This window comes from Polypterus senegalus, chromosome 7 (assembly GCF_016835505.1).
Source record: "Polypterus senegalus isolate Bchr_013 chromosome 7, ASM1683550v1, whole genome shotgun sequence".
In the NCBI taxonomy this organism is placed as follows: domain Eukaryota; kingdom Metazoa; phylum Chordata; class Cladistia; order Polypteriformes; family Polypteridae; genus Polypterus; species Polypterus senegalus.
The window spans coordinates 50,219,172-50,246,540 of record NC_053160.1 but is presented as its reverse complement, the minus strand read 5'-3'; the positions used below and the strand labels follow the sequence as shown (position 1 = coordinate 50,246,540).

The window sequence follows — 27,369 nt, the reverse complement described above, 5'->3', positions numbered from 1 at the left end:
TTCCCCCTGTGGAGGAAGTCCTAAATAAAAGTGGATTTAAAACACAATTAAAGTCCCCAGCCATTATAACTTTATGAGTGTTCAGATTGGGAATGGATGCAAATAAATTTTGTATAAATTCCTTATCATCAACATTAGGTGCATAAACATTTATCAAAATAATTTTACAGTTAGATAAATCTCCCATGACCATTACATATCTCCCTTCAGGATCCAGTACTACATCTGATGCTACAAATGGTACTGTTCTATGTATGAGAATTCCCACACCTCTAGTTTTCTTTGTAAAACTGAATGGAACATTTGACCAGTCCATTCTTTTTTCAGCCGGAACTGATCCTTGCTTAGTAAGTGGGTTTCCTGTAAAAATACTATTTTAGCATTTAGACCTGTTAGATGAGAGAGTACTTTCTTTCTCTTTAATTCGTGATTCAGGCCTTTAACATTCCAGCTTACGAAGTTAACTGTCCCATCATGGAGACACTGATTCTGAGTTTTTGATGTCATTTTATAGTCTTAACTGGGAGTGAGACATCTTTTGGTCTTAATTTCCTATTTCCCCTAGAGTTGTTGCCATATAGCTTATTATTATGTTGGTAGTAATAATTATAAAGATTGTTGTTATATATAGAGAAAACTGATCACCATGATGCCCTCACCCGAGGTGCCATGAGACCATATTTCATGATATTATAATATTGCAACCATTTTGAAAAATTAAAAATCAGTTTTTAGGCAAAAACTTAAAAAAACAAATAAAATGAACAATGTAGGCACAGAATAGTGCAATAGTTTTAAAATAGTCATAGTTTAATTATGGAAGAGACCACCAACAAACAAAATGAAAACACACTTAAACAAACGTAAAAGCAACACTCACGCTCTTTGTCTCCCTCTCTCGATTGTTCATTATTGTAATCTGCCCATTGCCAGCAGTGTTTGTTTATAATAGTGCAGTGGTTTGGTTTTGCTCCTGCTACAAGGCTTATTATCCATGTGTTCTGTTAGGCTTATACATCTTTCTGTGGAGGCATTTAGGACATAATTTGTTATTAAGAATGTATACATTCTTTACTGAAACACATACACTATACAGTATATTGAAATGCCTACACTATATAGTGAAAGACATATACTGTATACACATGCATTTAATAGTGACCTTGTATTGAAATCACTGTGAAAGACTTGCTACAGTCTTTAAAGTCCTTAATTCTCCAGTTATCGCCATTTTTCTTTCTTTTTAATTTTCTTCCTTTTTAGTCATTCTGGTATGTGTTCAGACAAATAGCGAGTGTGTGCATCTGTGTGTATTTATTTACCTTTACTTTCTCTATCTATTTATTTAAAGTGCTTCTTTTGAAAAATACATTTCTGAATGGGGAATAACGAACAACTCTCTACCTAAATAACAGCTGAACAAGAGCAGGTTGTGAATTTGTGTGTATTGTGCTGTAAGTTTGGTCCATTTGTTCACAACAAAAAAGGTTATTTTTCTCAATTTGAGTAAAATGAATATATTTCACTTTGTGATGAAACTCTTCATTTATTTATCACTATAACATTTCTTGCATGAATTATACATGCTGAAAGGATTCAGAGCATGATAGTTCTTGTTTTTGGTCCTAATCAGTTATGAAGGAATTACATTTAATTTCACCCATGAGGACATTATGTAATATACTGTTGACAATAATCCTTACATTGCACAGCTGTCTATTTAGTGTCTAAGCCATATATAACATTTCACATCACAAAACAAGTAAATGATACTGAATAAAATCCTGCTGTAAATATAACATTCTCTGGAGTCAAAGTAAAATATGTAGATGTGATTAATAGAATCCAATTTGCAAGGTTTAGTACTCTAAAATGTATAACTAGAATGATGTGGAAAACATTTTAACAGCTTTAATGACATGTTAATTCGTAAGGGACAGCCGACACAATTATAATACAAGTTTTTATAGATAAAAGCAAAGGAATGACTTAAATAGTCAATCACTACCCCAGTTTCCAAGGTTACTGAGATAAGCAGTCTGAATGACTATAGGCCAGCAGCTTTCAACACCACACCAGTAAGCTGCTTTTTAACATTTTCTGAAGAACATCTTAATAACTCAGATACATTCTTTCAAAATAATCACCAATATGCTTACTGGGAAAACAGAAGTGTAGAAGATGTGTCATACAGAACATAACTACTCTTATCTTGATAAGCTTCCTATCTTAAGATATTATCTCTGCATTTTTCTTTCAGCATTACTTGACTCCTTGTATTATAAATTGAGCAATACAAATAGTATTCAATAGAGCACATTATGTGTTTGATTTTTTTTTATTTTAAATTCAGAAAATAGCTACAAAATACATCATATATACACAGTCGGCACTATGGCAATAGGACACATATCTAGAAGCCATTGCCTGAATCAAATGGACTGTATAGTTAGTAATTGCAAAAATAAGCAAGTGAAGGAAGGATACTTGATGTTCATAGACAGAAATCCGATCACCTATCATAGTTTGAGGAGACAACCTGGAAATAGTGACTAAATACATCTAGGAAGTCACACCATAATAGTTAGCATTAATTTTCTCCATAGACATGGGCCTCCTGCTGCCTGATTCAGTTTATTCACAGTATGAGCCACTTCATTAACACTTTCAGGCCAGGTAAAATGTTTCTTGGAACAGGCTGGATTTTCATTGAACAAATGTATTTTGCTAGTAGCCATTGTTTTAAAAGTCTTTTGCCTAATAGTTGGTTAGAAAGTAGCAGGGGATGTTAGCTGGATGGATATGATGGAGTTCATTCGATATCTTTCTTTATGTATCTTTGTTCACGTTATTAGGGTGGAACCAGAACTGAAGCCAAAAAACAAAATGCAATTCAGATTTTCTTTGCACTTTGTTTATGGTGGATATTTCATGGTGGATATTTCTGTTCTGGCCTCTTCCAAAATCTTTTCTTTAATTATTCAGTTGGGGCACTTCACTTTGTACTTTTATAGTGCAATTGTGTTGGTACAGGTACAAACTTATCTGCCTGTCAACTTGCTAAGTCTGTGGCCTAAACTGTCAGTGACCACCGCAAAGCAAAGAGAACAATAAAAAATCAAAACAACAACAAAAAAATAAGAAATAAAGCATCAGAAAAAAATAAAAACATCATAAAATAAATACTTAACACCTTTCTGACCAAGATACTGCTGAAATAAACAATTAAAGGCAATAACAATTGGTAACTAAATTGTTACCATTAACATATTAATATTATGTTAATATTAATAGAAACAAAAACAAACAAAAAACAATGAATCATCCTTTTAAAAAAACAGTCACCAGACAGGTAATCTGAGTGATTTGTGTTGATGTGGATGACATGATATTGTTATGATTTTGTTATTTTTCTTGTTGTTCCCATGGCGCAACAATAGAAGAATTATACATCCTTTTGGGGGTTTTGAAACTCAAGGATTCCAGAAATAGATTTATTTATGGGTGGCACGGTGGCACAGTGGTAGCTCTGCTGCCTCGCAGTTAGGAGACCTGGGTTCGCTTCCCTGCGTGGAGTTTGCATGTTCTCCCCGTGCCTCCCACAGTCCAAAGACATGCAGGTTAGGTGGATTGGCGATTCTAAATTGGGCTTGGTGTGTGGGTGTGTATGTGTCCTGTGGTGGGTTGGCACCCTGTCCAGGATTGGTTCCTGTCTTGTGCCCTGTGTTGGCTGGGATTGGCTCCAGCAGACCCCCATGACCCTGTGTTTGGATTCAGGGGGTTGGAAAATTGATGGATGGATGGATTTATCTTTGTTTTGTTATGCGTGCTGTCATTTTAGAGCTAAGTGTTGGATATTTCCAAGGCGATGATTACTGGAATTGTTGAGAATTTGTGACATGTGTGACCTCATCAAAGCGAAGGGATAAAAGAACACTGTTGACATCCCATCACTGCCCAAGATTGACAGATATCTTCTATGTAAAGGCAAACTATAATCCCTGATCAATGTCTTAAAGAATTCTTGCTTTTGTTGCAAGTTTTTAAGGTTGGTTAGATTGACAACAGAACAGCATGACTTTGGTGTAAAACTTGGTATAAAACCTCCCAGTCCTCATAATTTAAAAAGCATACTTTCTCAACCCAAGTCAGTAAAAATATGTATGTGCTGGAGGGCAATAATGAAGAAACTGGAAATTATCTCAGTTGATGGCAGCCAATTATTTCATGTAGTGCTTACCTTCAGTAAATCAGGAAGGATAATTGCTTTAAAGACCACCATAAACCATTCCAGAAATCATTTTCTCCCTGAGGCTATTCAGCTTTTTAACAAAAAAAAGAAAAAAAAAACTTTAATAAGTAGCAAAGTATTAAGGGTCTAGTCACTGTTTTCACAGTATGGATAATATGTCAAGAATAATAAATATTTGCCTGGTGTTAGAAGTAGTTATTAAAGGACTGCTTCTCAATAATTTAAATACAGTATATCTCCCCTTTTTAATGTCTTTATGTCATTTTGTGGATGAGAAAACAAACTTCAGGTAAACAAAAGAAATACAAATAAATAACTAAAAAAATCAACCTTAAAAGCTAAAAAGTATTGTCAGGACCCAATATTTCCCTTTAATTTGGTTTCCATAATTTAGAAATGGCAAAATTAAAATTATTGTGGAACACTGTATAAAAAGCAATGGCAAAAAAAAAAGAAACATTCTTATTGTTCTGAAGAGTTTGTCCGTTCATTTAACTCACTTACTCCAGTTTAGTGGTGGGCCCTCCCCCAGCGGATTAAGGTATAAGGCAAGGATCAGCATGGAACACATTGAGAATATGCTGACTTCATTCAGACAACATAGGATTCAAGTTTGGAGCTGTGAGGATGTAAACTGCTTTACTAAAATGTACAGTATACAACTGTTATACAAAATAATTAGCAATTATATAAACAACATGGCAAATTCAGTTGTCTGCCATAATTACTATCAAAGTTGTTAATAAATGTCAGTATTTAAACACAGATATTCTGAACATGAAATTGAAAAACTCTGTATTTAACATCTTTAACTGCATTTACTGGTGCTATTGCTGTTGATAAAACCAAATCACTACAGAGAGGGAAAAAAAAGTATATAAATTATGCAAAATATAAGTTTGGCAATAATGTACAGATTAGTTTGGCAAACCCTTGGATTCTTCTAGTTATAGACTATTGACCTCTCCATAATAAATACAAAGAATGTTCTTTATGGAAAATTGCTGTATTTTGTAAAACACAGATGTAGTAGTAAAAGTGGCTCTTAATGGCCGTTTGGGTTAAGATTTAAATTTCCAAAGTTCACAAACATTTTATTTTGTTAAAAAACACACTTGGGAGGGACTAATAAAGAAAAAAGAAAGTATGAAAATAAACCAAAATTTGACTTAATGTATTTAAAGCCAGCACTCTTCATTAAAGACAGACCCTGAGAAATTACATAAAAATTGAACAGTATTACAGCAGTACGATTCTATGTAACATTCACTCACACACACAAACAAACACACACATATATTTAAACAAATTGGAACAGAGGCATCCATTGACATTATCGTGAGTGCTCAGAAAAAAAAACATATCTTAAGGAAGAGTGACTCATTAAGCCATAAAATATTCAATAATTAGTCTGTGGCACTTCAGTCTGCTTTGTTTTGCACTCTGACTTTTTTTCTGAGTATTTTTTTTTATTGTGAGTACAGCCAACATGACATAGAAAGTGTGAAATGCAGGATGCTTGGCTCTTTCAAACATCTAAGCCTTTTATTAAAAGTACAATACAGTGTTCAGTTCAGTTCAGATTTATTCTTATTTGTACAAAGCACAGTGAAGCTCATAAGTGTTCTTTACACTGCACTGTTATCCCGTGTGAATCTCAGTCCATAGGGTATGTACGAGCAGAACATCACAAACGAAACGACACCACCAGTTAGGGAAAAAATTATATGATTTGAGTGTGCATCTGTTATTACAAGCCATGGCAGAACATAACCGCTAAAGAAACAGAATTGCAGAAGCTAAAGTAGGATAATGGGTAGAATATAGCTTGGTGTGGGGTGGGGGTTGTCTTAACTCGACCCTCGGTGTCCACTGCAAGAAACATATTGTTATCTCAAGAAAATAGTACCAAGAATCTCTAACAAAATGTACTATTTTCAGTTTACTTTTGTTGTCATAAGCATGTTTCAGAAATGCAGAAGACACATTTTCTTAAACTAAAATCTTTGTGACTTCAAAGTGAAATCATTTACCTTTCATGGTCATTTTCAATTTAAGGAACAGCCAGAAGTTGCACGGTGCCAGATCTGGCAATTAAGGTGGATGCGGACATAGCGTAATGTTTTTATTCAAAAGAAATTGTCGTACAAGAAGGAATGTGTGACAAGGAGCATTGTCATAATAAAGTCCGATTCAACATTTTCCTCGGTTATTGATGTTGAAGGATGTCCTGATCTTTTGTCATCTTCAACTGAGTCAGATTCATTTCTAAATCGATCAAACCAATTGTAAACAGTCTTAATTGTTGGTGCAGTGTCATCATAAACCAATTTTACATCTGATAGGTTTCCTGAGCATTTTGCAATTTGAAACAAAGTTTCATGTTACTGCATTGCTCGATATCCATTATTAATGACAAACTTGAAAAAACACACTTGAACTGAACAGTGGCTCACAAACGACTGACAGTATCAAACAAGTTGTCAGAACCTGCACTGAATTGCTCTTCGATGGTGCTCTGCATCAACATTCACCGTACTTTTTGATGACACCTCATACATTCTGGCCCAGAAGTATAGTTTTGTTTTTGTAGAATATGATATAAAACTTGGCAATATAATGGGAGGAAAATTTGAAATGCCATTTATCAGAAGTGACACACAAACAAAAAAGGAAAAACATATTAAAAATATCAACTTTTTTCACTTGTTATAATTCAGAACTGCCAAGAATATTTGAACAAAATGTGTATTTGATGGTATTTTGGTGTTCTTGTTCCTTTTTATTTTATTTTCTATTAGAATGCAACATGAATTGAATTACTGCAGCTTTTCTCATTTAAACACACCACAAGCATTGTATCCCTCACATTTTAACCTACAGCAATAATATGTCTGAGTGTTGTTTACGGATTACTTCTCAAATATTTAGTTTAACATTTATTGTCAAGTAATACCCATAAATAATGCCATTTTTCCTTATTATTGCCTTTTCTCCTCTTTTCTGTTCTAGGATGGGATGGCTGGGGGTGTACAGACAACTCAGCAGCATATTCCTATGGATTTCAGCTCTTGTCTACCCTCCTACTCTGTCTTAGTAACCTGATGTTTGTCCCTCCTGTTGCCATTGCCATTCGGAATCATTACCTCCTTGAAGCATCTGTTTATATTTTTACCATGTTCTTTTCAACAGTGAGTATAGCAAATATTTACTTACTGGAATATTATGGGCTATTTCTTATAAGGAGTTCAGTTTTTTTGGAAATGATTCAATGTGCTTTTACGACATGAACATGTTTTATGATAAGGCTCAAAGTGAATACAAAGCTTTCATACCGTATGGTGAGTTCAGCTGTATCATTACAACACTTTTGAAGCCTGCTTAGCAATATATTTTTAAAACCAGTGTTTACAAACCTTCATCCATCCATCCATCCATCCATAATCCAACCCGCTATATCCTAACTACAGGGCCACGGGGGTCTGCAGGCGCCAATCCCAGCCAACACAGGGCGCAAGGCAGGAAACAAACCCCAGGCACGGAGCCAGCCCACCGCAGTGTTTATAAACCTCTTTAATAAATTAATAACACTTGCTTTCTAATTCAAACTCTTTACTTACATTTAGGGAAACCCAAATTTGTATTTCACCTAAATATTACAATAAATTATAAAGTAATAACAAATAAACAAGTACATATACAAAATAAAACAACAAATTTAATAAAAGCTACATAACATATTAAGACAATCGGCTAAGGCAATTACAGACTAAGGTAAAACGATTTGAAATTAAATTGTCGAAGTCTAAACAGTTGTGTTTGAAAGTATCTTCCTAATTATTCCAAGTTGCTGATGCACAGTAGTGGAAGCAGACTTTCCAAATTCAGTAAAAACTTGTAGGACATGAAGCATAATCCTGTCAAAGGAGTGAGTTTGATAAGGTCCGTTGGTCACAGTCAGCACAGGAGTACTGCAAGTTGGCAAACAACCGATAATGGCTTTATAAATAAGCAAAGGCCAATATATATCTCATTTCACATACAGATTGAACCATCTAACTTTACTATACAGAATAAAATGGTGATTATTATAACTGTCTCCTGTAATGCAATTTAGGGCATAGTGATGAACTGACTCCAGAGGCTTAAGGGCAGTAATGGATGCATGCCTATATAATACGTCTACATGATCTACAACTGAGAAGGAAGTTTCCTCCGCTATTCCCTTTCTCTACAGGAAACCAGCTTTTGCTGATCAAATTACTTACAAGGAATTTAAATGTAAATTTCTCATCAAGCCAAATGCCAAGATACTTATATTCTGTAAATGTATTTAAATAATAATTATCAGTATAATTAGATATTGCAAACAACGTGAATTTTGTTTTTTCAGCAATCAAAACTAACATATGATTATAAGATGCAGCTTAGAAAGCCTCAAAGGAACACTGTAGATCTTTAACAGCTGATAATAAAGAGTTAGCACAGCAGTAACAAACAGTACCTTACAGACTGTTACTGATGAAACAATATCATCATAGATTGTGAACAAGTCTGGATCTAGAACTGAACCTTCTAGCACATCTTTAGTAACTGGAAGGTATTCAGATTTGGTGCACCCTGTGGTAACGCATTGCTGCCTATCCAAAAGATAATTCTGAAACCATTCACACACTTTATGATGAAAGCCAATGTACTGTAGTCTTTTCAAAAGCAAGAAATGATCAGCTATATCAAATGCTTTTCACAGATTAATAAAAAGAGCAACACCATGTTTCTGTTTACATCAGTATTAAGATCATTTAAAACTAAAGTGGTTGCAGTAATAGTAGAAAGCTTTTCTCTGAAACCACATTAAAGATGATTAAGGATATTGTATGAAATTATTTAAGCTTAATATTCACTAAAGGCTCTAAACTTTTATCTAGACATGCCAATTTGGAAATTGGACTATAAGTACTGAAATCTGACATTTTACAATTTTTATGTTTTGAAGTTACATGAACAGAGGCTAACCATTACAAGGTGTTACGTTTTCAGCAATAATTGCAGCTGTGAGCCACAAAGAGAAAGGATGTAATTTGTAGTCACAGGTTAATTTCCTAGGATTAATGGTTTATATTGCTTCATCAATAACAAAATAACATTAGTACAATCTAGACAAGACCAGGCCATTCAGCCCAACAAAGCTTGCCGGTCCTATCCACCTAATTCTTCTGAAAAAACATGAAGTTAAGTTTTCAAAGTCCCTAAACTCCCACTGTCTACCCCACTACTTGGTAGCTTATTCCAAGTGTCTATGGTTTTCTGTGTAAAGAAAAACTTCCTAATGTTTTTGTGAAATTTACCCTTAACAAGTTTCCAACTGTGTCCTTGTGCTCTTGATGAACTCATTTTAAAATAACAGTCTTGATCCACTACACTAATTCCCTTCTTAATTTAAAACACTATAACCATGTCACCTCTTAATCTTCTTTTGTTTAAACTGAAAAGGCTCAGCTTATTTAATCTTTCCTCATAATTCATCACTTGTAGCCCTGGAATCAGTCTAGTCTACTATGACTCCTAAATCTTTCTGATAAGGCATACTTTTGATTCTCAGACCTCCCATTGTTTATTCAAACCTAACATTTTTACCTTACATTTACTTACATTAAATTTCAGCTGCCACAAATTTACCCAAGCCTGTGTCCTGTTCAAGTTCCTCTGTAATGATTCAATGGGTTCTCAATTATCTGCCAATCTACCTAGCTTGGTATCATCTGCAAACTTAACAAGAAGGGGCCTGAGTTACCTTGAAAGTTTGCACATTGTAATCTTTTTACTTAGCCAATAAAAGGTGTCATTTTGCTTGGCTTTTCTCTACATTCATAATGGCTAACACGGTACAACATCCTAGTACTACGTTGAGTTTTGAATGTTTTGATGAAGTGATGCTGTTGTTTTTATGCTCACTTTCACCTTATGCAAGTTGCTTGATCCACCAGGACTCTAGGTGTAAAGTAACAAACATCAAATATTACACTATGTAATGTAATGTAATGTAATCTATATGCAATGTACTTATAAAGCACTATGATTATGATATTTACTATAGAAAGCTGCTGTATAAAATAAAGATTTCTTGAAGACTATATGTTTAAATCCTGGCTCAATGGATATCTGCATGAGGTATCCATAGTCTCCTCATGTGTACTTACATTTTATGAAAAGGTTGTTTTGTGTTCTGCCCACGTCCCAAATAAATGTAGTTTTGCCTGATCTGTGACTTCATTTTGATCCAGTATTAAAGAATGTGGGAGTGTAAAGTGCTGCCACCTCACTCTATCAAGATATGCTGTGACCCGTTATGACCTTCATCTGGATTAAGTGAACTCAGAAAATGATAGAATGATGGAATTTATTTGGTTGTTGTATATCTTTGTGGTCATAGCAAGAGTGTTGTAAAATCTAGCTGTCACTGTACGTGATTATGCAAATTGGGAAGATCACAGCGTAGTAGCTTCAGATGGGAGTTTGCGTGGTGGGAGCTTGAGTCATGAGTGGTGAAGAAAATTCAGGCAAAATCTTGGTAGATGCCAGAATGAACTGATTTGGAATAACAGTAAATTATTTTGCATACAAAAGTGTATAAATTGTATGCACCAGTTAGCCACAACATTAAAAACACTGACAGATGAAGTGAATAACATTGATAATACTGTTAAAATGGCACCTGTCATAGGTTGGGCAGCAAGTGAACAGTCAGTTCTTAAAGGTGACATGTTGGAAGCAGGAAAAATGAACAAGGATAAAGATCTGTGCGACTATGAGAAGGGCCAAATTATGATGGCTAGACCACTGGGTTAGAGCATCTCCAAATGACATGTTTTGTGGGGGGTTCCTGGTATGCAATTGCTAGTACCTACCAAAAGTGGTCCAAGGAAGGACAACTGGTGAACAAGCACCAGGGTCATTGGTGCCCAAGGCTCACTGATGTACATTTGGAGTGAAGACTATCCTGTCTGGTCCGATCCCTTAAAAGAGCTGCTATAGTACAAATTGCTAAATAACATTATGAGAGAAAGGTGTCAGAACACACAGTGCAGCACAAAATGCTCTATATGGAGCTGCATAACCTGCAGTCCAGTAAGAGAACTTACGCTGACCCCTCTCCACTGCTGAAAAGCCTACAATGAGCTTGTGAGCATCTAAACTGGACCATGGAGCAATGGAAGAACTTGGCCTGGTCTGATGAGTCACATTTCTTTCTTTAGATCATGTGGTGCTCATGAATCGTTTACCTGAGGAACAGATGGCAGGCCATTTACCTGAGGCCTATCAGTTGAAAAATTGAAAGCATCCCCAGTGCAGCAGCAAATTGGCAGACACCCACTGGAAAAGACACAATTTGATGGGCAGGGCAAAAATGGGTAGTCTGATTTTTTGTATTTTTTAATTTTGAAGAAATTATAGTAGTTTTTTTTTTGTTTGCTTCAGCCAGTTTCATGTATTTTATATATTTTTCTATTACCCCAATCTATTAGCAAGCATAGCCTAGTGACTTAGATGCACACTGTGTCTCAAAAGCTGCTGTAGAGCCATTTATAGTACAATTGCAGTTTCACATTTCACACAAAAGCTGTACTACAAGGACATTAAGTGATTTACTCAAAACCACAGGCTGCAAATCAGTAGCTTATTTCAGAACTGAATCAAAAACTTCAGGGAATTATGGCCTCTTTTTCTAACCTCTATGATGCTTGTTCTTTTGAAGCCACAAATGTTTTCTTATAAGAAAAATAAAAGCCTTGTTGTGTTCAGTAAAATAAGAACAATTACGCACACTCCCATTCACCATGAGCAGTCTGTATTACTTACAACCACTTCAGTGAATTTTAGTTAAATTATGCTAAAGTGGCTTTGTATTTGGGGAGCTAAAGGCCTTTTGAAGGACACAAATTAACCTGCAACAAGTATAAATGGACAAAAAGAAATGATAATAGCACAAGATAGACTGAAAGTCTCATAAACATGCCTCAAAAGAATAAACATTCATTTTGTATATTTTTCATGGTGTACTCACGGTTTCACATTCAGCATTACTAATAGGCAGTAAGCCTTATGGAATATCCTTCCTATGCTTTATGGGATTCATTGCCTTGAATAAAAATGGCAAAAATGAATTAAAAAAAACAGCTTAGTTAATATGGATGGGCTTTTAACTGTAACTCCCGGAAAATGTACTAAAAAAAATCTCTGCCCACTGTAACAACTAGATGGTGTTAAAGCCATGACCATAGACTTTGGCAAGCCAAATTAACATTTAGAGCCATCTCAGAGTGTATTTCTGGAATTATAAAAAGCAGTTCACATCTGAGATAACTGAAAATCGTTTCTCAGAATATTTTCTTCTACTTTTCAAGATATCTGCAATATAATTTGTAATATTTCAAATACATTTTCTGATATCTCAAAATAACTGCCTGTCCAGTTCAAGATATATCAAATGACTTTGCATGCATTTTAAGGTAAATTGTTTCCTTTAAAATGTTCTATTCTTTTAAAGGGACTTGTCTAGTTTTAGATATCTTGAAATATATGTAAGATATCTCAAAATAAAAAGGAAGTTATTTTGAGATAATCTAAAATGTGTTTCAGATATCTGAAAATGGACAGGAAAGATATTTTGAAACATCTGGAAGCATATTTGAGATATCTATAATTGTATTGTAGATATCACAAAAAAATATTTTCAGTTACTGTATCTTAAAATGGGTTAATGTTTTTTGAAAGATATCTTAAAACATATTAGAGACATCTTGAAAAAATATTCAAAATCTGTTAAGTACATTTTAAGAAATCTGAACTGGAATAGATATCTATTTTAAAATATCATGAAAAGAATTTGAGATTGTAAAAGGCTCTATATTTGCACCTGACCCGACACAGACTCACACCGGAGGCACATATAACACAAAGAAACTTTTATTTTTCTTCACCTGTGAGGCACGTCTTCCCTGTGACCCTCACAGGCACAACATAGTCCCAAAACAGACCAATAAAGCACCAACACAACACACTCTTATTTTTCACCACCACTCCTCCGTCAAGCTTCGTCGTCCTCCTCCTTCCAACTCTGACCATTGAGTGGTGGTTGCTGGGCCCTTTTATAGTCCACCCAGAAGTGCTCCAGGTGGTTGATTGTCAAGTTCTGACTGCACTTCCGGGTGTGCTGAATACGCTGCCCATGTGGGCTCAGGAGTCCTAGCTGCCGCACCCCCTGGTGGCGCCTGTGGGACCCAATAGGGCTGCACCCAACTCCAATTCCCATGGAGCCCTGCAGGAAACCGAGGCACTGCTCCAACCCAGAGAGGCAGCCATCTAGCGTCCAGGGGAAGGTATTGCACAGTCCATGGTTGCTCCCCCTGAACATATAACAAAGGGGCGTCCCGGCCGGGCATGGACCCTGGCCATCCGCCACAGAAATATGTAAAAATGTATTTTATATATCTGGAATGTGAACCATTATAAAGATATCTGAAATAATTTAAAATGTCTTAAATATATCTCCAGATATCTCAAAATAATATCCAAACCATTTTAAGATTATTCAAATATATTTCCAGACACCTTCAAATTGCTTCTTGTCCAGTTTCAAGAATATCTTAAAATAGAAAATATGTGCAAGTTAGTTTGGGAGATCTTGAGTTGCATTTTGGATATCTCAAAATGACTACAGATGTATTTTAAAATATCTTGAATTGCATTTCAAGATATCTTGAACCACCGTGTGTTGTGCTTGGAGACAGGCTACTAAAACTGTCAGCTGTGAGCTTGACCTTGCTTTGTCATCAACTTTGCAATATTGTGATTGTGTGTTTTCTCCACTTCTGTTATGCCAGTCACAAGTAGATCCACCTGCTTCTTTTTGTTCCATCTGGCAACTCTGATTTGCCTACTTGGTAATATAGATTGTGAGTGACTACATTACAAATAGTGTTGAAATCAACTAGGAGATGAATGTGCTTTTGACAAACTGCAATGAGAATTGATACCTACACGTTCAGAAACACTGTTACCAAAATACAGAGCTCTAATCTGGGACGGAAGTCAAAACAAGGATTGCTAGGTGTCATTAACAGAATGAAGAATGAACAATAAATCAATCAGAAAACCATACACTAAGAGCATAGGTTTAGGGTTGTTTAAGGTTTCAATTTGTCTAAGTGCTGTGATGGGTTCTACAATGGTGACTTAGTAACATGGAACCTCCTGGGAGGCTGCCCTTAAAAACACATCCTAGTAACTTAATAAAAAATTATGAGACTACAAAATGGTGACGTGACGTGTTAAAAATTACACAAGAAGAATATTTTTATTTTTCTTAAACTGAATTAGTTATATCAAACACATGTATGATTATATTCCATGAGGCTTTAACTTTCAAAATATCCACAAAAGATTGAATGGAAAAAGTATATCTGAAGCAATAAAAATTTCTAATAAGGTGTCCAAATTCTTAACATCTTGGAGATGGTTTTCTCGGTGATCCATTATATGTGCGATTCCTTCAAAGTTTTTTTAAATATCCTTCTCCGGATCTGTGCCTTTTAACAATAAACATTCTGTAGATTTTTTTTACACAGAGAGCTAGTCCTGAAACCCCATAACCCACTCGTTATGAGTATACCAGGTAACTCTGTTTGAAGTCTGGCCTAGGTGGAGTACCCACAGGCAAGTACTTCGCAGCCAGGTCTGCCACAGCCTGAAATTGTGACGTGGGACTGGACTGCCCTCCTTGGGGGCCACCACCTGCAAGAGGAATAGCGTCTGGGTACGATGTGACCTGGTTGGCGGTCAAAGGCAGATGTGTTAATGGATTGAAACTCGGACGCATAAATTGACTCTTGGTATGTGGAATGTCACCTCTTGAACGTGGTTCTGAACCAGCATTTAAAAGAAATATACAGGTTATATCAAACATGGAAAATTGTTCCTTTTTTGTTGTACTATATTTAGAGATATGAGAACACAGATCATTCTGATACATGGACTATAATAAACTGTAATGAAAACTGCTTGTATTACATTTTCACTTCTTTATCTTTGATTATTTATGTTTAATTAAAATGTTTACCACATATTTAACTAGGGGAAGCAACTGTGATCTTCCTGACATGAACTTGATATTATTATTTTTTAATTTTTTTCCCTTTGTGTGTTCAGTTTTACCATGCCTGTGACCAACCTGGAATAGTTGTCTTCTGCATCATGGAATATGATGTTCTGCAGTTCTGTGACTTCTTGGGCTCTCTAATGTCAGTGTGGGTTACTGTAATCGCTATGGCAAGACTCAAGTCCATCATAAAACAGGTTTGGTTTTACATTTAGTTAAAAATAACATATACTTAATTAGTTAGAAAAAGGAATTGGTTTTGTTTCAAAACTTTTAAAGAATTATAGTATTCAGTATTGGAAACATGAAGCCAATGTGATGTGCAAAGATCATTTAAAGATGTGAATATTTCAAGTTACATTATTTTTATTGTTCTGAATTCTAAAAGTCTTTTTATAGTTTTTATTTTGTACTTAATTAATATATTACACATTATCAATAAAACTTCAATACATCAAAGTATTGAAGGATTTCAAATTATGTGTACAGTAACACAGCAATGCTTGTAATCTTTAAGAGTGATCAATGACAAAAATGGTAATGCAGGGAAAAAAGACATTTGGATGAAGTATGTAAAGGAACTCTTCACAGATTCAAGCAGATATTGGGTAGACAAAAATGAAGAAAGATAATCAATGAAACAGAAGATGGAGTTACACTTGAGGAAGTGGTAAATGTAATCAAAAAGCTGAAGAACAATAAGAGTACTGGGATAGATGGAATATCAGCAGAACTGATTAAGGCAGGAGAAAAAAGTATAGCCAAAGAAATACACAAAATATGTGTGGAAATCTGGGATACAGGCAGGTGTAAGTAAATTATAGTGATGCTAACAAAAAAGGTGACTTGAAAAGCTGCGCAAATCACAGGTCTATAGCATTGGTACCACATATGAGCAAAGTTGTTTTGAATGTCATTCAAGAACAAAAATGGATAGCCTTGGAGTACTGACATTTAGAGCAACAAGCCAGCTTTTGAAAAGATAAGCGCACTCTCCAACAGGTCTTGGTGTTAAGATTATTAGCACAACACTGCAAAAAATGCATATGCAAAAACTCTGCCAATGGGGTAAGCAAAATTTACTTGACAAGATGTCTTAAAGTAAGTTAAATAATCGTAAATAAAAATGCATTAAGAAGTCAATAATTCTTACAATTAGGAAAACAAGACTTAATGTCATGATATAAGTACCTTTCCACTTGGTTAGATTCCATTTTTGCAGTGAAGATACAAAGTCTAGTTGTAAAAACATCTGTCATTGTTTTGTGAATTTTAAGAAAGCATTTGATTCGAATTGACATGAAAGATTGTCTGCAGCATTGGAAAGTATGACATTACCATCCAAGCTGGTTGGAGCATTGACAGGATTGTAGGAAGAATCTTTACTGTCTGTCAGAGTGGAAGAGAGTTGAGTAGCTAGATGAAGTCAATAGTGGGAACCAGACAAAAAGACTCAGTGTCTCCGCTGTTGTTCATAGCATTGTTAGAAAGAATAATGAAAAAGATGGAAGTCCGAGGGACGTTCAGAAAGTTTCGGCACTTTATTTTAACTCTGTTTATTAAGAATTTCAAAAATAAATGACATCACTTTTCTACATAGTCACTTTCTTTTGCGATGCAATTTTCCCAGTCACATGATACCATCAGACACGACCAATTACTACTCCTCCTGCTTTCACCATTTTCAACGAAAACTTAAACGTGCTGAAACTTTTTGAACGTCCCTTGTAGATTTAAGAATAAGAATTACCATTGAAAAGCAAATAGTCAAAGATCTTAGATTTGCAGATGATACTGGCATACTAATAACATATTAATTGTATCTGCAAGAGAAGCTAAATGTGTTAGACGAAAAGACTAATGTTTATTTATAACCAAAGATAAGACAAGGCATTGGTGATGGGAAATAATAAAGCAGATACAATGTGGAACAGAATGTGTAGGCCAGTTTGTTTACTTAGAGGAGGTAGTCTGATAACGGATAACAACAATAGCTCAAAGGCCATCATTAAAAGAATGGCTATTGCACAGAGTTCTTTTGCAGCACTAAATAAAATATGGAAAAGTGACAATACCTCAGTGAAAATTAAAATAAAGATACTGGTAATGTGTGTATTCTCAATTTTATTTTATGCTTGTGAAACATGGATGTTGAGAAAGAGAGAAAGTTTGAAATTGAATACATTGGAAATGCAACGCTACACAAAGATTCAGAAAATTGGATGGAAGCAAAAGGTAACAAATTAAAGAGTTTGAAAAGATCTTAAATAAGAAAAGACTATTATGAAGGTATTAAAGAGTGCCAGTTGAATCTCTTTTGGCACATATCCAAGATGGGAGAGGAGAGGCTACTCCGAATGATGATAGAAGAAAAAAGAAAATTGGAAACAGTGAGTAGGAAGACCAGCAAGGATGACATCAAAGAATGGCTTGAAGTAGCAGAACAGGCAGAAATAAGGGTAGCTATGGAAAGAAAAAGATTCTGGAAGCCGTCTGGAAAAAAAATGAAAAGCATTATCTGCCTCTACATGGACAACAGGGGATCTCTGCATATAGATCTGGAAAGCTTTCACAATTTCCTTGAATTTTTTGCAACATTATGCATTAATATGTAATTATTACATAAAAGAGATACAGAATTAAATGGAATTGATATTGCAAAGGAATGCATTTAATTTGAAAGCTCAAATTTAGTTGAAAGAACAGAGTAGGTGGATATATTTACTTTGTGAATACAGTAACTATATTACTACAAAAAAAAGAATTTGTTGTCAGTTGTTTATGAGAATTACTAACCATAGCCAATGTTAATTAATGTTTTGAAAATATTGTTTAAGTCAGTTATATGGTAATAGTTTAAACTGTTCTTGGTTATGTTCCATATTTTCATGTCTTTCAAATTTTCCAATTGTAATAGGTGCTGTACCTTCTGGGAGCTATGCTGCTTTCAATGGCTTTGCAGTTGGACCGACATGGCTTGTGGAATCTCCTTGGCCCTAGTCTTTTTGCCTTAGGAATTATGGCTGTTGCCTGGGTAAGCTGAGAATAGTAAATTATGAATCACAAAAGCTCAATTCCCAGCCCAGAGACTACCTGCATGGATTTTGTAGATTTTCCTCATGTCTGTTTAGCGTTATCTCCAAGCAATCAAGCCCTCCACTGACATCCCCAAGATATACTTGTTAGGTTAATTGGCCATTGTGTATGGGCCTGGTGTGAATGTACTCTTCAATGCACTAACTCCTGATGCTGCAAAACAGGTATAGCTAACTGTGGAATGAACATACCTGTTCACATCCATGTGCTTTCCTTTTTCGAATTTCTGCAATTACAATTAAAATGTTTCTCTTGTGTACATGTTTTACTCGTTTTGTGGTCAGAAGAACAGTCATTTAACGGCAAGTTTTTAAAACATTAGTTTGTAAAGTTCAGATTGTTTACAGCAGTCTTTTTAAGATCTACATGCATGCTAAATGACAAGTGCTTTTAGGAGTTAAATTATTATTAATCTTTACCTTATTTTTGAAAAATGGCTGAGGAAATTGTCTGTATTAGATCAGTGTAAATAAACTAAAGCAATTTGCTTTTTATTTAGTAATATATCACTGTGTACAATTACATAAAACATTAATAAAAAAGAGGTAGGAAATCCCTATCTCCTACACTATTTTGTACCTTGGCTGCTCACACACTCTCAATGTTCCTACAGTACATGAACTTGAAGCTGTGTAGTGATATTCCATTTCTTACTTGCTAAGTGGAAGACAGCTTCAATAAGAAATCATTGTGCCCATCCAGTAAGTTTTAATTTCAGCACATTTTAGATTGTTGAACTATAATAAACACTATACTTCTGCTCAGTAAATGATTAAGCTATACACCCACTTATACATTTACTGAACCTGCTTACTGCTTGTAAGCTTTGCAGGGAGCAAGGGTCTATACCAGCAACATCAGATACAAGGCAGGGGCCAACCCTGAATGGGACCCTAGTCCATCTTACACTCATGTACACATCAACCAAGACAATTGACAGTCACCAGAGAGCCATCTCACCCATGCCTGTCACTTCACTGCTGTCTGCTCTTCTTTTGTGCATTCCCAAGGGTCGGAGGGCATCTAGTTTAATGACCTGAGGGTTGCCCCTCTTCTCTTCTTCAAATAAATTTACAATGATCTCTAATATCCACTAGGGTGGTTCACAGCCAAAACTGATGAGATTCTTGCACACAAGAATAACCACCAAGCTAGTACAGTGGCAGTAGTTTTGCAAACATTGTTTTGAACTGTGGTGATGAAGCATGAACTTAGTACTTGGAGGAAGATATTACATTTGCTGGTCAATACAGTGTAATTTCCCATCCTCAACAATGGTTACAAGTACTAACAGTGGTTAATGACCAAAAGTATTAGCAGCAGAGGCATCTACACATCACTATATTGAGAAAACGTTTGAGGTGGTATGGCCATAATTTGTTTCAAGTATGATCCACTGGCAGATCCTGGACACCCTTGTCTAGGAGTGTATATGAATTTCTTAAAATAAGTTTTATAAGGTTACCAGTGTGACTATCACCTTCAGACACTGATGACAAGTACAGTTAACGTGCACATCTTTGGAATATGGAAGTTAAATTGAAGTATGTGGAGAAAAAACAACACAGGCATGGGGAGAAAATAAAAATTACACACGCTGAATAAAGACTCTTGGAGCTATGAGCACACTGTGCCATAATGTTACCTGCGGCAACAATTGCACTACATTTCACTGGTAACAACTGTCCAACTAATAATGAGAAAAAGAAATCAAACTTTATCTTTTCATGCTATTTACATATAAATTTGTTAATTTGTACAATTTGTTACTATTGATTTATTTTTTTTGTTTTTATGATCGGTATTAACTAATGGATCCATCATGTTAACTAATATAAAAGTCTTATTTTAGTATCTATCATAATATATATTTAATAGAGTATTGTGTTAAATGTGAGCAGTTATAGTTTAAAATGTTCATGAGAACAGCAACAAGACACTTTGGTGTGCACTTTAAGGGGGAGATAAGATCTCCATGCACTTTTTTCAAATACAATTAATATGCTCTTATATTAGACAGTAGTAAACAGACAAATGCCAGCTGTATGTAAAACTAAAACCATAACTACAATTAAATTGTATAAAAAAATGTTATTTTAATCTGTGCCTATAGGGAACTTGAAGCCTACTCATATGGGCTGAATAAGCTGAATTAGGCTTTTTTTTTTACTTTTTTAACACCCTGAAGGAGGGCTGATTACCATGAAGTCACAGGCTTGAATCAATCCAAAGGAAAATCTGTAGCTCAGATCCAGTAATAATATTTTATTATGTTGGTTAGCTTTCATCAGTGGCTGGAGGCATACAGTATAGTAGTATTAGAGAGCATAAAAATGTCTAAATTCCAAGCAAAAGAGATTTGCATTCCTTAAACACAAACCTAACCAATCATGTATGGCTGTAGAAGTAAATGAGAGCAGAATATTAAATGTATATAGGCATTTACATCCGTTAAAGTAATTTTAAATATAATGTATATCTGTATTGAAAAAATAATTAGACTGATTATATTTTATGTGGGGAAGCACAGTGGCCTAATGGTAGTTCTGCTTCTTTACAATAAGGTGACTGAGGTTCCCATCCCAGGTGCACCCTGCATAGAGTTTGCATGTTCTCCCTGTCCACTTGGGTTTCCTCCCACAGTCCACAGACATGCAGGTTGGACTGGTGTCCATTCCACGGATTGCTCCTGCTTTTTGCCCTATACTTTCTGGGATAAGCTCCACCTTTCACATGACACCAACCTTGGGTAAATGAGCTAAGAAACCAGAGGGAAGGATGGATATTTTATGTGCTGGTGTAGAGGATTAAACACTGGACTTTAAACATAAGATGGTCCACCTCTTCACACTGTACATCTCTAAAAAAAAGTCACTTAACCTGTCTGAGCTCCAGCTGTGATGGAAATGTCTTTGTTTATATCCTGACCTTGTAAATAACCATGGATAAAAGCATTATCCAAGCATACATTAATAATAATAATAATATTTCATATTTACATATTACACCTAGTTCCATGCTATGCATATGGTCAAGTGGCTAAAGCTTTACAAGCAATGAGGATGTCAGTTCACTTTCTGCCTCCAGCATGCTTGTAAGCTTTCTCATTAGAAGTACCATAAGTGATATTTTAAATAAATCAGGTCAGGCCGAATGTGGACATAGAAAATGTCTTGCATACAAAGGAAGGTGAGCTTTAGAAAATTAGTAAGGACATACGTTAGCTTGGAGTACACCCTGCTGCTAGCATTTAGTGGACATTTTAGAATGATGTTTAAGAATGTAGGCTTCAACTGAATTGCAAGAAATGGACCTAAAGTTTTCTAAAAGGTTTTTGTGAATTGTTCCAATGGCTACTATAATAATGAATGCTTTTTCAGTTTGAAAATACCACATTCTGTGAACTTTGATTTCAATGCCTTTACATTTAGGCACTTTTCAGTCTCTTTCTTGGCTTTCTTGGCTGTGTTTTTATCCACTGGTATTTCAATATGCATTATGTAACATATTCTTTGCCTTTTCTTTTTTCACTGCATCAGAGTTGTTTGCTGGAGTATATATTCTATGTTTCAATGAATCCCATGTTATGGTAGGAACTTCAGCATCCTTAACTCTGTTTTAACTATGCAAACATTATTTGTTGTGATTTTTTCGATATTGTAGTTCACTTTCTGGCAAAAAGAGTTATGCCTAATCATATATATACAGTATATTATAATATGCATCAATCTAGCTTATCCAGGGCAGGTCGCAGGGTAGCTGAAGCCCTGCAAATCTCAGGCACAAGATAGGAAGAACACCTGGACACTGTGCCAATCTATCACTGAGTGAACACACACACACACACTAGAGCCAGTTTAGCAATGGCAATTCATCTAACATGCATTGTTTAGGACTGTGGGAGGGAACTGCAGCACACATTGACACAGGGAATTAGTACAGTGGATCGAGACTGTTATTTTAAAATGAGCTCATCAAGATCATAGTTGGAAACTTGTTAGGGGTAAATTTCGCACAAACATTAAGAGTTTTTTTCTTTAGACAGAGAACCATAGACACTTGGAATAAGTTTCCAAGTAGCGTGTAGACAATAAGACTTTAGGGACTTTCAAAACGAGACTTGATTTTTTTTAGAAGAATTAAATGGATAGGACTGGTGAGCTTTGTTGGACTGAATGGCCTGTTCTTCTCTAGATTGTTCTAATGTTCTAAAGAGAACTTTGATAATGCAATTTAGATAGTAATTTTCAGTTCCTAAAAATCCCATTAGGCTGAGGTGTTTAGTTTACTTCTTCACTGTGCCTGGCATTTCTAAAAGGTATACCTCTGATGCTCTAAAATGAACCTATATGGATTTATCTCTAACTATTTGGAGCAAGAGTTATGCTCGCATACTTGGTGTTAAGTGGAGTCCATTCATTGTAGGCATTGGACATTACTATGTTTCCCCTCATGTTCATGATTTTTATTGACACAGCCTCAGGGTGCAGCCAAGGATAAGGTACATACAGCTTGGAAACTTAAGTATTACATCCATGCTGTTTACAGATCATGTTTTCCTATTGTCTTCATCAGACTGTAACTTGTAGCTGAGTATGATGCATTTAGGTTGAGAGTCATCACCTACAAATCTTAGATCATGGTCCAAGTCAAGTAACTTGTTCTCTTTGGGGAAGAAGTGAGCAACTGGCTGTTTCAAGTATTTTGAGATCTTCTTGACAAGTGACGGAACAGCTGATTGTGAGCTTCACCACTGCAGCAACAGCAGTTTTGTGGATAATATCCTCGACCAAGGTAGTAACATGGTAGCTAAACCCTTATACAAGGATTTTTTTGTTCTTTATTTCACCTTATACAATTTCTTGTATTAAGAATTTGTTAGTTTTCGCATACCCCTTGGGGTCAGAGCGCAGGGTCAGCCATTGTACAGCGCCCCTGGAGCAATTGAAGGTTAAGAGCCTTGCTCGAGGGCCCAGCAGAGTAGGATCTCTTTTGACAGTGATAAGGATTCGAACCGGCAACTTTTGGGATACCAGCGCAGATCCTTAGCCTCAGAGTCACCTCTCCGCAGATTTTGATCTGTTAGTCAGTCGAAGTACCCATATACACATAAGGCCAAAAACTCTGGATCATGATTGAAATAATAAGGCCCCAAGTATGAGTGGCCACAATAAGGTTCCTGCTGTTCTTCAAAGTGGTGAAACTAGAAGTATGTTTTGATACAGGGATCAGGGAAAGGGGCGTAGTCGAATTTCAATGGCAATTTCAATTTCTGGAAATCCTAAATCAAAGTAGTAACATGAAGCAAAAGAAAATTTTTTGGTAAAACTAATACTAATAATAATCGCAGGTTAATGTTTTTCTGATGTTTATCTCAAAACTTGAATCCCAAGAATTGTATGGCACCAATTTTATAGCACTGCATCACTAACGTCATGCGGCACAAACTTTTAGCATAATTTCTCACCGATATTAGAGGCAACCACACCACAGAATAGTTGCGGATACAAGGAAAATGGTGTCAATAAAGAGTACAATAATTTCAGTACTTGAAGTACATTTTAAGGCATTATTAATATTCACTTTGAAGTCTGAATATAGTTGGTAGGATACCCCTTTGGTGTCTCCCCAATAGAAGCAAAAGGTATGGTCCACTGGGAGAAGACCCAGGGCACACAGCATGATTTATATTTCTCACCTGCATTATTGAATGTGAAACTTCCCAAAGAGGTTTTTGGAAGAAGCTGTTGATTCTAGAGTGGCCTAGTGTGTTGCTACTGAAATGCTTGTCACATTAAGAGGAGTGAAAATGATTATGATAATAATGAGTACTTCCTATATCTCCTCTCTCTCTGACACCTGGAGTCTCTCCTCTTTCCCCCACCTGAGCACTTATCATTTCACTACTCCTCACTCCACAACCACTGGTGGCCTGTCTTGAGGTAGCTTTTAAGCTCTAGTCAGGAATTAATTCTCTTCTCAGTTAAATTCTGTAGTCATTTCTGGGGTCACATTTTCGATTTAAAACCTGGGGCCGTGTTCCTAGAATTCCATGTAATGGCTCAAGGTAATCCTGTTACTCAACTCCTAATTCAATGGCCAAGCAACTGCATGAGTAACAGAAGTAGCTTCCCTGCTATTGCTCACTGGATTTTAGGATTTTTGAGATTACCCCTGAGTCCATTCCCATACCTAGTAATTAACTTCATGGCTCCAGTTACTTCCCACCCTCTGCATCTTCGTATTTATCCGAGACAGCCACCTCTGTCAAAGACTGGGTTGACTGCACACTGGTGTCCTCGGGAGACAGGTTACCATACCAGGATTGCACTATTTCACTATCTGTTTTTCTCCTTCTGGGCATGCCACGTAACTGGAAGGTATAGCATTACTTTTGTGGTTTTCCAATACTGCTAACATGGCTAACTGATTTCTTATTAGTACATACAGTACACAACACTTGAGCATTGCTGAGCCTATAACCAGTCCTATATTGAAACATAGTCCTGGACTCGTCCTCTTTTACAATTGTGATCTATTTGTGTACACTTTAGAAAAAAAATATCTTGTGAATGAATCACAATGCACTAAAAATGTTGCTTTTTTTTGTTTTGCATTTCTAGGAATTTGCTTTATTCATCTTTGCTATTTTCTGCCTCATTTGTTATATTTTGGAAGCTGTCAGGTGCAAGTGCAGTTTGAACAGTGAACGTGATGGGGGGCTAGGGTTCTTCCATCTATGAAAAAAAATGGTGCTCATGAAATTTTCATCCATTCATTCATTTATTGATTCTGCTTATGGACAAGTTATTAACCATAAGATAGGACCAACCCTGACAGGGATACCAATTTGTTATTTGGAATACTCAGATTCATATTCATACTACTATGTTTTTCAGGGCTTATATTATTTTCCATAATATTGTGATTGCTGTTACAAAGCATTGAACTAAGCATTCATTCATACCCAGATAATTTTCTACTTTGCTCTATAGGCCAAGGGCATTTTATAAGTTAAAAAAATCTCATTTTTTTTTGCAAACATTTACTAATTATTTTATCTTTTTCATCTGTACAGACAGTGCGCACAATCCGAAGACGTCGCTGCTATCCTCCCACTTGGAAACGTTGGGTTTTCTACCTCTTTCCAGGCTCCATGATTGCCACTTCTGCTGTGGCATTGTATGCCTTTGTAGAAACTGAAGAAAACTACTTCTATATTCACAGCATTTGGCACATGCTGATTGCTGGTAGTGTTGGCTTTCTGCTTCCTCCACGTGCCAAACCAGATGACAAGGTCACACCCATTCAAAGGAGGAGAGGATGCGGCTATCAGCTCTGTGTCAATGAACATGAGGAAATGGGCCTGGTTGATCCAGCTATTGTGTCCATTAACAGCATCTGTACGAGTTGATATTCTTGGCTTAAAAGACTCAAGTTGCCTTCTGTTAGAAAAGAAAGGAAACAAAGCCAGAGAACTCAAGAACATTGTACATAGCCACAATGACTCTAGTTTTGTTCTTCTTACTTTATTGTATCTTATTTAAGCATTCACTTTCTTTCATTTTTGTCACACATAAAACACATATTTGTATAAAGTATTATTTTTTAATTTAATTGAATCACTGCTGCTATTTTTAAGTGACTGTAAAAAGGTGCTGTAATATTTATTGTAAATGCCATGTTTTACAAAAAACAAAAACAAACCAGATTTCAAGTCTAAACCAAATGTTGAACTTCATTTGGAAACAAGGGCACGGCTTTTCTTTGGACTTATCTTTTGCACTGGGCTATCACCCCCAAACGACTTTTCCTTTCAGTTTTATTTATACCTCCAACAAAATGTTATAAAATGAACAATTTTTTTGTTCTGTAACATGTTTGGTAATCTGTGAGAATGCTTTTACAGACGTATTGTTATGTCTTGTGTCAGATATGAAAAAGGCCGTTATCTTGTGTAGACGCAACAGCTTTGTTGCGGAGTGCCAGGTGGGATTTATGTTATGTGCTGGAGCTTCCCTGCATTTTAAGAGCCGTAGTGGTCAACTGATGAATAAAGATTTTACAGTTGTCATGATCATGTTATGGTTATTTCAACGTACTTTGGCTTTCAATACATCAACTGTAATTAATTCAACATGTGCTATGGATTATTTTTCATGGAAACAGTAAAATTAAATGGATGTGACTTAACAGGCCAAAAGCAAGTAAACCAGCGGTGTCTTGTACAAAATGATTTTACAACTTGTATTAAACTTTTTTTCATAAAAATGTCACATCCTTTCTCAAATAAAGTTTGTGTTTGTCTCTAACTTTCTTTAAAAAAAGAACTGAGGTGGTTTACTTTATTGAACTATGTACTTTTTTTTTTTGCAATACAAAAAGAAAATTGTAAATTTAATATTTGACAAGTGCTTTGCAAGAGAGGTTTAAAAATGGTAATAGTTATAAGGACTGTTGATTGCTGCTTAAAAAGTAAAATATTAAAGGTGAAGAATGCTTAGAGAGACCATTAAAGGATAGGTGCTATATTTTTAGAATCAAAGTTGTTTCTTAATAATCATAGTATACAGGCAGTCCCCGGGTTACGTATGAGATAGGGACTGTAGGTTTGTGCTTAAGTTGAATTTGTATGTAAGTCGGAACAGGTACATTATTTTAATAAATGCTATTGTTGACCGACTGTAACCAAGTGCTCTGCCAATGAATGATGGAGTTTCACCTCTCTCTGACCTTTTTATTATTTCTACTTTATTTTCAATGGTGATGGTTTTTCTCTTCTTTACTGTATCACCAGCACTTGCATCAGATTTGTGTTTCAGAGACATTCTTGAAGGGTGAAGAAAAAAGGTTAAGATGAGCT

General features: G+C 35.6%; 1 protein-coding gene across 2 annotated transcripts in view; it reads left to right on the top strand.

The window, feature by feature from the left end:
• The window catches only part of tmem8b (transmembrane protein 8B), a 667,786-nt gene extending 640,640 nt beyond the window's left edge, over positions 1-27,146 (top strand). For both annotated transcript variants that reach the window (XM_039758605.1, XM_039758606.1), the window contains exons 10-13: positions 7,265-7,443; positions 15,461-15,607; positions 18,328-18,444; positions 25,585-27,146. In XM_039758605.1, the coding sequence (XP_039614539.1) occupies positions 7,265-7,443; positions 15,461-15,607; positions 18,328-18,444; positions 25,585-25,920 (779 nt within the window). In that variant the 3' untranslated portion in view covers positions 25,921-27,146. The remainder of the gene's footprint in view (positions 1-7,264; positions 7,444-15,460; positions 15,608-18,327; positions 18,445-25,584) is intronic.
• Positions 27,147-27,369: the final 223 nt, after the last annotated feature.